Here is a 9,854-nt window from a genome sequence, read left to right on the forward strand (position 1 = left end):
ATGACATTGATAAAAGTCTTCATACCATCTTCTACCTGAAGAATACTTGCGAAATTAATCATTTTTCACAAACACCATGAAAATATTTAATCACCATCAATGAATCCTTGCACAGACTCCACCATTGATCACCAAGAGAACTATCCAGAAGAATCACCGCTAGCTCCACCTAACCAGTAAGCTAACAAGATATTGAACTCTAATACAGAAAGGAAGAATTAGCTTCAATATCATACTCCAACACATGTCATGATTACCGTGTATCTGAAACAAACCATCAGACATCTCCACTGTGATTAACAGGCTTAATCCTTTAAGCGATTCTCAAAGCCATCACCAATATGACATACTCTTTACCACAATCACACCCAACATACTCGCTTAGCATATATATTGCGTGAATGCCCATGTTACTGTGGTACATGCTTTCGATATCGGGCACATTCTTGATATTACGTGCAAGCCATCAAGAATACTTTAACATAGACTTAAGAACATAAATATATCACATCTTGTGCAAAACTTCGAAGCGTTGCTGGACTTGCTTCTACATGAGACCTCACATCCTCATCCTTTCTTCAGACTTTGCAACCCATTATTTGTGGTGTATGGTCACTAACACCCTTCAAGAAGTAAATATGTATTCCACCTCATTCAGTCTTATTTTGCATCCCATACTACATCATAAAACCAAACAAAAAACATAAACTTCTACCAAGTCGAACCTCCACGATTTGCAAATCACATCGCAAATCCATCTTTGTATAAAATCCGGTTGAAACAACATCTTCAAAACATATTTATCCACCCGAACAATAAAACATCGTTCAATTCCAGGTTCAATCACACCATCCCATCCATGGCTCTGATACCAATTGTTGGGAAAATTGGCACCCTAGCGCAGCGGAATCACAGGATCACAAAGGACAATTGGTGATTTGAACCAAATATGGGAGAAATAATAAGAGAGAGACAGAAGGCAAATAAACACACAACCACAACACAAGATATACGTGGTTCACCTTTACAGGCTACATCCACGGCCAACACCACCAGAAAAACTTCCATTAATCAAAGACTATTACATGCTCTTTCCGCAACCCAAGACAAGACCAAAGAGTTAACAAGACATACCCGAGAGCACCATCGAAGAAAGCATAGAAATCAACTCTCTAACCATTTCTCAAACCAGCCTCATGTCTTCTCTTTTACACAGTCTTCACAGCTGCTAGTAACAAAGGAGAAACATGGAAACCTTCTAGAAACTTAGTTTAGGGCAAAGTCCCAAACCCTAAACACTAGAACACCAAAAACCTTTCTCTACAAATTTTTCGTGTCTTTTCTTCTAGGTTCTCTACTAGACTATTTATATAGGTACATTACTTAGCCTGCATGACTAGGGTTTCATAACTTAGCTAGGAAGTCCCTATACTTTAGGAATAAAGGAAACACATAAAGAGTTATCTAACTCTTTATTGACCGACTAAGTTTGAGTTTCGTAAAAACTCAAACTCTTCCACCGACCTAGTCAGGCCCACTAATTTATATCCAACATTTTTCTCTATGTAGTTTTTTGTTTTAATTAGACTTTTTTTTTCTCATTGTGATCATGTTTTCATTCGACCTTACGGATCATGGACTAGATCTAATGATTTCCTTTTCCCTTGCAACACTAGGCCGGGAGTCGAACAAATTTGTAGTTTCATGAACCTTGCCGTCTCAACATGTCGAACATGTCGTCTTATAGTGGTATATGACATGTCTGATTTAATTTAGAACATGATCATTAAATCGCTTTCATGGTCCTCCAACACACACTGGCCCTCTTATATACGCTGATTATCTCTACAGCCATTCATCCTTGGCTTTCTGTTACTGACTGGTATAATCCTCTAACTTAAACAAATCTCACCAAAACTCAAATAGAAGAGAAACAAAGGAAGAAACAAAAATGGTGTTTGTGAAGATAACTTTGTCTGTGTTTGATCAATCAATACCTCCAGTTTTGTTTTGCAGATCTTTTTCTTATAGTTGAAATTTTCGCTCATGTGGTGTTTTGAAACTTGATTCGCATTGCACTGAATCGAAAATAACCAGTATCCACTCTAATGATAAATTTAATTCGGTATTTGTTTGTGATTGCACTGATTTTGTTACTGCATTGGTAAATGAGGAACCTGTGATGACAATTGGAGCTTTCATTACAAGTCTAGGACGAAAATACTCGCATCACTAGTCTACCGTAACTAAACTTGTTCATTGGGTTGATGCTCTTTTGATTTGCTGATGCTAAAACATCTCTAAACTACAGTATGCTCTATGTTGTCTGGTGCTTTGATTATGTGCGCATTTGGGTGATTTGCAAGAAGCAATTTTTCACTGTTCACTGTGAATCCTAAAACATCTCAGGTAATTATCGAGCTGTTCCATTGGCGTAGGTTAAACAATTCTTACCAATATTTCATTTGAACTCGTTCTTACTTTTCACCAAATTTTTTTTTTTAGGAATACTTCATCTGTAACGTTTACCATAGTCTTCAACATATTTCTTTTGGATGGTAAATAGCTAAAGTAGTATGTGTATGCATAATTCTTTTTATGTTAGATGGACAAAGGGATATTAAACATTTTGAAAATTGTTCTCTCCATTTATACAGAGGGGGATGTTATTTAGTTCAACCATACATGGATTACCTTTAGAATTTGCACCTATACTTTCAAAACCAAGCATTCGCAAGTTCTTTTTATGCACATCCCTTCTGTTAGTGTGATTAAGTCGAGAAATTCTCACACATATCTATTAGTCACGAACATCTATTGCCACCTCATCATTCTTCACGACTTTAACCTCCACCTCCTCCTGCACATCCAAATGGAAGGGAGACTGAAGCATGTATTTAAAATTTTATGTCTTTTAACTTAAACTTAAAGGCGAATTAGCTTTGTTTGTTTTTAACTATCTGACCTTTGGTTGACCTTGTGATTTCGGGATAGGTAGCTCAGCACCAGCGCCTGATGTAGAAGCCCCATCAGCACCATTTCCTGACTTGTTTGCCACCTCACCTATAGCCACCTCATCATTCTTCACGACTTTAACCTCCACTTCCTCCTGCACATCCAAATGGAAGGGAGATTGAAGCATGTATTTAAAATGTTGTGTCTTTAACTTCAACTTAAAGGCGAATTAGCTTTGTTTGTTTTTAACTATCTGACCTTTGGTTGGCCTTGTGATTTCTGGATAGGTAGCTCAGCACCAGCGCCTGACGTAGAAGCCTCTTCAGCACCATTTCCCGACTTGTTTGCCACCTCACCTATATCCACCTCATCATTCTTCACGACTTTAACCTCCACTTCCTCCTGCACATCCAAATGGAAGGGAGATTGAAGCATGTATTTAAAATGTTATGTCTTTAACTTAAACTTAAAGGCGAATTAGCTTTGTTTGTTTTTAACTATCTGACCTTCGGTTGACCTTGTGATTTCTGGATAGGTAGCTCAGCACCAGCGCCTGACGTAGAAGCCTCATCAGCACCACTCAGTGTACCTGGTAACTCGTGCTCCTGCAAGGTATTACTACCACTCTGTAAACTGACCTCCCGCGTGACACCACCACCCTGTGAATCTCCCATCTCCCTCCCATGTGTGGTGCCACCAGCATCCCGTGAACCTGTTTCCTCAACCTCCTGCATGGTAACGTGACCACCACCACCCTGTGAACCTGTCCCCTCATCCACCTGCATAGTAACACCACCACCACCCTGTGAACCTGTCCCCTCACCCTCCTGTGTTGTAACAGCACCATCTCGTGTGGCTGCCGCATCAGGGAATGGATTCAACTCAGGATGTCTCTCATAGTATCGAGTTTCTATCCTTCATACCATCCAAAGGGGTCGGCTGATTATTTCCAGCACCGACATGGATAATGATATCCATCTGTTGCTGAACCATCCTGGGGAGAGTAACAAGCTGGGAGAGAGTCTAATCGTCCAAGTGGCACGTAAAAATAAGTCGACAAGTACAATTACTTTGTACCACTGTGAAATTGCATTAAAGTTTCTTAATCAGTCTACTTGTGGTTATACTATAAAATTGCTTGGTATACTAACATTACTGTAAGAAAGTCAATGTTTTCTCAGAAGCCTTACCCATTTTTTTGTAATTATTTTTGATTTTATTCTTGGATTGGCTTGCAAGAATATCATTGTCATACTGCAAAACAAAAATTTTGAAGTTTTTATGAAGTGTTTTAGGAAAATTGGCTTGCAAGAATATCATTGTCATGCTGCAAAACAAAATTTTTGAAGTTTTATGAAGTGTTTCAGGAAAATATTCTTTTCCAACTAAATTACTGTTTACCTCAGGTTCCAATCTTGATAGAATTCCCATAGAAAGCATGCAACAGAGTTTAGAACAACCAAAACAATCCACCAACGTCCAAAGGATGCTGACCAGAGTGTATGGTCTTCGAGGAGATATTTTACCGATGAAATCATCATCATTGTCATTGTTAAAAGGTGCTTACTTGCTGCATGAGTAAAACACAGAACTTTTAGCTTAGCTTTATGTGCAACAATTATTCTGCATTACCTCTTTTAGCTCAGCTTTATGTGTAACAATTATTCTGAATTAGCTTTTTGTAACTAATGTGCTAATATATGTACCATTCAAATACTAATTAAATTGATCAAAAACTATAAAACAGGAATCAGATGTACACATACCATTCAAATACTGCATGCGGTTAGGTTCGTAGAAACCCGCTAGCAAACTCTGAACGAACTGATAAATGAAAGGCACACATGTAATGACGAGAGCAATAACTGATCTTTGCCCCAAGTAGGTATCGGCGCATTTAACTCCGTAAATGTGAATCATTAAAGCAATAGCCGAAACCATATCCGCAAGTACCTATACATAACAAATTATGAGCAAGCTTACTGAAACTAAATATACACATTCAGAGGATCAAAATAATTTTAAAAGTCAAACCTTCGCTAGTGACGTTATAATACTCGCCAAGAATGCTTGTCGAAATGTAGGTGCCTGTCTGAGATTAGGAATGAATATGTGATACAATGTCCCAGAGAAAGCTACAAGCGAGTCTCGGTGGAAGGCATAAAAATACCCCACAAACAGGATCGGGATCAATATATATAACAATGTCCGTAGAACACAACTTAGCCATTAATTGATGTGTATTTGTACTCAGAAGTTGGAAGAAAAGTATAATTACTTGCACAAAAGAGAACAAGATTTTACCGCGAATATCACAGATGCACCTATTTTCCCAAAAATCCGTAATACAATAAAAAGTGCTAGGGAAATGATGGTACATATCAGCATAATAATCACCCACTGTTTCATAGGAAAAAAATTGATTAGACATAGTATTTAAGATAAAATCAATAACGCTATGAATTTTATATGATGTACTTGTAAGAGTAAATCCTCAAAATCCACATAACCAAAACAGCGCACTACAAAATACACATACTGCATCTTACTTGAACTAACACAATTTGATTTTAAAATTTGGTACTAACCTTTAAAACGTCCCATGTTCTCAAAAAATTATTATCCTCGAGCTCCAAAACTTCTCGGTATTGGACATTTTTACTCTGGAACTTCCACAATAAAACCCCCCATTCGAAAATCATAAGAACCTATAACATAAACATAGATTGTTGGTTAGTGCCGAAAGTAAAACAAATGCGAACAAGGAAAAGTCAAAAGACTTACCAATAGGAGCATTGGCTGATATATATCATATGCGTCATCAAGTAGAGTTCTGGTTGCATTTGGATCACAAGTGAACACCTTTTTCCACCTCATGGCAACACCAGCAAATTTTTTGAACAACCTGCAGCAAATTTTATCTGTTGTTCTAATCAAGCTTCCTACTGAAATAAACACCTGGTGAAACAAGTTGGAATTTAGTCTGTTGTTGTGTTTCCTATGCAGATCAAGTGCAAGAGAAGCAAGTCTAGAGAAATATTTTAAGACTTAAATTACTGGTGCCTTAGCTGCTGTGGCTGGCAGAAGGAAAAACTTATCAAGACCTCCTACAACATTGTAAGCTTCCCATCACATTCCCACTAGCTCCATCAGCGAAGCCTAACTTTCTGTCCTACAGATGAGAATGATGGTCTATGTCACAAGTTTACAAATTGCGAAGTTATAAAAGATGACGATCATGATATAAAAACTGTGAACGAGCACCATACCGCTAAACCAAATTTAAACTAACTTAGCCTAAGGAGCACAAGTCTAGTTCAAGTCGAAATCTAAAAGCTATGGCTAAGTAGTTCAGATTCAACGGCACACTCAGTATACATTGAATGAAATTTCAGTAGCAGTGCTATCTAGGTAAGAATCCATCTTATGATTTGATTATACTGTTACAACTATGAGCTGTAATACAGATAGCTTACCGAGTCAAAATTTGGTGCTACATAAAGTTTACTAATCAATTTTTCATTTGTTAGACAGTTAAACTGTACATTAGGATTACCAAGTTCTTTCAAATAGATCACAATTGAAGAGCCCTATTGAGATTTTTAAATGTTATATTAGAAAATCACTCTTACCTTGTTTGTGTTTTATTGACTAAAACAGCTTAGGAAGTGTATTCTAGTACAACTCCTGTAAAACAGGATCATTTGCCTATTAAAGTTTGACAGTTCCAACTTGAGTGATTGATATTGTTGCACCAAGCAGGGACCAGCAAAATTAATGAACCAATACATAACTAACAAGGTCTGGAAACACTAATTACTTTAATCAAAATTGGCCCCATAAGTTACTGATTATTCAAGTTTTTCTACGTTTCAGATTTTACTGTTGCCCTTCTCTAGATACTTCCCTTAGGCTTATTAGTGTCTCACTAATCACTATTCTTCTAAGACCATATACCATTGCAAAATCTGGCTTACTGTAAAACTTCCTCGAACCTATAATATCCAGTTTTACTTGCTCATAGTCGTGACTTGTGATTTATATTATCTTTTTATTCAATAGATACTCATTACTCGGTGGCATGCTAACATGAGATCTATCGCGTTTATGCAGGCAAATGCAAGAAAAAAAATCCATGATCTCCACTTTCGTTGTTTTGGATGGACGTAACCCATAATACAGAACCACCAAATAAATTCACATTCTAAACTCGAAACTTCGCATAATGTTCCCTAGTGGAGCTTTAGGTAAAGGTAGTGACAAAATTAGATGAAAAAGTAAAAACAGCAAATAAATTTAAGCAAGAAACTTCTTATGATTCTGAGGTTTCTGTACCTAACCAATAATGTATAATGATGGTTCATAATCATCAGGAACATAAGTTTCAGGAAGTTGTAATAATAACACAAAATGCATCGATATAAAGAATAGACTGTTCTATGAAATCCCGATATCTGTAAAGAGTGAATTAAGCTAGATGGAACCCAAAATTGCATGCCTATTGAGCAAAATCCTAGCAATCACGAAGAAAACTGCCAACTCTAGATAATACCTACCTACTAGAGTTCAATCAAAATTAAACTGCTACACAGAAACCCAATACGTAGATAATACATAAACCAACCCAATTTCTAACAAAATCAAATAGATCTAGCTATTATACTTACCTTTTAAGAATTTCGGTGATGATATCTCAATATTCACATCAATCCCCGTGACATTTTAGGAAATCAAACACAAAAAATGTTGGGGTTTCAAATTTTATATCAAAAAATTTATAAACCCTAACAAATTTTTGTAAATTTCAAGAAATAAAGAGAATCGATGAAGTTAGGTTAGATCGTATACACCATAACTCTGTATCTCTTCTTCGTTACGATGATGATTGGTTTCTTTTATTCCAAACTATGTCCGCCCTGCGAAGTTGGAAGTACTCTCGTTGTACAGGTTCCATTTTTTGAAGATCCATCATAATGATTCGAAATTCTTCGTCTTCAGCTTGTTTGGCTATTTTTGCCGCATGTTCAGCTTGTTTTGCTGCAAACTCTGCTGCTCTTTGTTCCATCTTGAATCTTGATTGTGCTTGGTAATGAGTATTGAAATTTTGTTGTTCTTTAATAATTTCCCATTAATTCCTCTTGGTGACTGGATCTCTCTCTCCCTGTTTTCTTCAATCTTTTTGCTGCTTTTTTCCCCATCTTACGGAGATATGTGTTCTCTATGTCTCCCCCATCTGTGTCGTTACAAGTCTCTCTTTGGATTGTTGTTTGCGGTCCTTCCTCATCTTCCTCGTTATTCTCATAAGTGTCCAAATCGTGAGTCGTATCGAATACAAAAGTCGATCGCCGATTATATTTTATATTTTCTAACACAATTGGATAGCACTCTTCGTATTTAAATTTTTTCTCATCGTTGCATTCCTTGAACCGCTTGTTCACTTCTTCAAGCTGTTAATGTTTTTAAAAACAGTTAACTACATGGGCGCTTATTAAATATTAGAAAATAATTGTTCAAAAAATCAAGAATGCTTACCTTCTTTTCAGGACCCCGTCCAGTATGATATTCACCTTCCACTTCTGCCTCTTTTGCCGAAAATAACGCCACATCTTTACTTATTCCCTGATATCGTTTTTGCCAGGAACTCCAAGACCGCTCTGGATTATTAGATAAATGAAGTTCAATATCATCCTTGATACGAGTCCACAGCGTCGCCTCTGATTGATCAGCTCCAACACTAGGATCTTGAGATATGGATAAATGAATTTTACACATTGTTACATCTTCAATTATCGTAAAATTTGGACCTCGTGCTGTTCTTGGTGCCATTGTAAGCGAAATGCAGAAAAAATTCCAAATGATTTGAAAGCAGAAATAATATTTCTTCTTATTGGTGTGATAGATAGTTTGAAGTATTAGTTGTGGGAAAATGTTACAGCCTTCATGTGTATATATAGGTGTTTCCTCAGTAAATTTCCAACGTTCGAAAATGTCTTCCAAACTTTCCAACGTTCCAAATTACCCAACGTTCGATTTTCTTCAACGTTCGAATTACCAACGGTATAAAAAAATTTCAAAAACAAATTTGTCTAATAACGTTTTAAAATTTTCTGAAGCTTTAAATGGGGCGGAGCTATTAAGTCCGCTCAACAACATGCGTTAACTATACATACACCGGGCTGGGGCGTTGATATAATCTTCGTCTCATTGGGGTGTAAAGTTTATGAACGCCTGGCGTGGGGCGTAAACTTTACCAACGTCCCATCGGGCGAACATTTCAACAACGCCTCATTCAGGCGTAAATTATATACACGCCTCTTTGTGGGGCGGTGTCTTTACGTACGTTTCACAACAGGCGTAATTTATATGCACGCCCGATGACAAACGATGATTATACATCCGCTCCACTATATATAGTTTTGGTCTTGGTCCCAGACCAAATATGGTCCGGAATTTGGTTATGGTCCAGCTTTTAATCTTTACTCCGTCCCGATGCGTCTCGTCCCTGGACCATAAATATAGGTTTGGTCGTCCAGTGCAGTTGCTCTTAGAGCAACCACAGTCACGACCAAATTTGGAGACTAAACCCAAATTTGGTCTCTGTATCAGCCGCAATGGAACGGACTAAAGCTATATTTAGTCCGGATAATTAGGGTTTGAGACCAAAAATGGTCGCCGACCCAGACTAAAATCAGTTATACTGGGACGGGCTTAATATAAGCGTATGAATTCAGACGGGGTTATAGTGAGCGCTTCACACCAGACGTAAGTATAAAGAACGCATGAAATTAGGGCGGATGTATAAAGAGCGTATGAGTGAGGCGTATTTATAACCACCGCCGGACAAAACGGAGATAATACGTACGCCCCACAGCAGGCGTAATTAGAATGTACGTCCCAGT

The 9,854-nt window shown here is 37.4% G+C and overlaps 2 protein-coding genes across 5 annotated transcripts; both read right to left on the reverse strand.

Moving 5' to 3' along the window:
- Positions 1 to 2,583: 2,583 nt before the first annotated feature.
- Positions 2,584 to 3,870, reverse strand: LOC113274822. Its single transcript, XM_026524222.1, has 4 exons — positions 3,462 to 3,870; positions 3,214 to 3,357; positions 2,966 to 3,109; positions 2,584 to 2,860 (listed from the first exon to the last, which is right to left on the reverse strand). Exons 1-4 carry the CDS (start codon positions 3,738 to 3,740, stop codon positions 2,801 to 2,803), a joined length of 627 nt encoding a protein of 208 aa, XP_026380007.1. The 5' UTR covers positions 3,741 to 3,870; the 3' UTR covers positions 2,584 to 2,800.
- Positions 3,840 to 7,963, reverse strand: LOC113274821. Of its 4 annotated transcripts, XM_026524218.1 has the most exons (10): positions 7,623 to 7,963; positions 6,060 to 6,127; positions 5,740 to 5,860; positions 5,544 to 5,663; positions 5,260 to 5,355; positions 4,990 to 5,043; positions 4,722 to 4,908; positions 4,357 to 4,525; positions 4,146 to 4,209; positions 3,840 to 4,034 (listed from the first exon to the last, which is right to left on the reverse strand). In XM_026524218.1, the coding sequence occupies exons 2-10, from the start codon at positions 6,083 to 6,085 to the stop codon at positions 3,873 to 3,875; spliced, it is 999 nt and encodes a 332-aa protein (XP_026380003.1). In that variant the 5' UTR covers positions 6,086 to 6,127; positions 7,623 to 7,963; the 3' UTR covers positions 3,840 to 3,872. The 4 variants fall into 4 exon arrangements, with proteins under 4 accessions (XP_026380003.1, XP_026380004.1, XP_026380006.1 ...); XM_026524219.1 differs by lacking the exon at positions 6,060 to 6,127 and having other exon boundaries at positions 7,804 to 7,963; XM_026524221.1 differs by lacking the exon at positions 6,060 to 6,127.
- Between the last annotated feature and the right edge of the window lie 1,891 nt (positions 7,964 to 9,854).

Source organism: Papaver somniferum, chromosome 4 (assembly GCF_003573695.1).
Source record: "Papaver somniferum cultivar HN1 chromosome 4, ASM357369v1, whole genome shotgun sequence".
Taxonomy (NCBI): Eukaryota; Viridiplantae; Streptophyta; class Magnoliopsida; order Ranunculales; family Papaveraceae; genus Papaver; species Papaver somniferum.

What these genes read in the sequence shown, in the direction of transcription:
- LOC113274822 (XM_026524222.1), bottom strand. Translation starts at nt 3,740, where the DNA reads ATGCAGGTGGATGAGGGGACAGGTTCACAGGGTGGTGGTGGTCACGTT. An exon ending in AATCACAAGGTCAACCGAAG is followed by an intron (nt 3,358 to 3,461) that starts GTCAGATAGTTA and finishes TTGGATGTGCAG; the next exon opens with GAGGAAGTGGAGGTTAAAGT. An exon ending in AATCACAAGGCCAACCAAAG is followed by an intron (nt 3,110 to 3,213) that starts GTCAGATAGTTA and finishes TTGGATGTGCAG; the next exon opens with GAGGAAGTGGAGGTTAAAGT.
- LOC113274821 (XM_026524218.1), bottom strand. Translation starts at nt 6,085, where the DNA reads ATGGGAAGCTTACAATGTTGTAGGAG. An exon ending in ATCAGCCAATGCTCCTATTG is followed by an intron (nt 5,664 to 5,739) that starts GTAAGTCTTTTG and finishes TTTATGTTATAG; the next exon opens with GTTCTTATGATTTTCGAATG. An exon ending in GAACATGGGACGTTTTAAAG is followed by an intron (nt 5,356 to 5,543) that starts GTTAGTACCAAA and finishes CCTATGAAACAG; the next exon opens with TGGGTGATTATTATGCTGAT.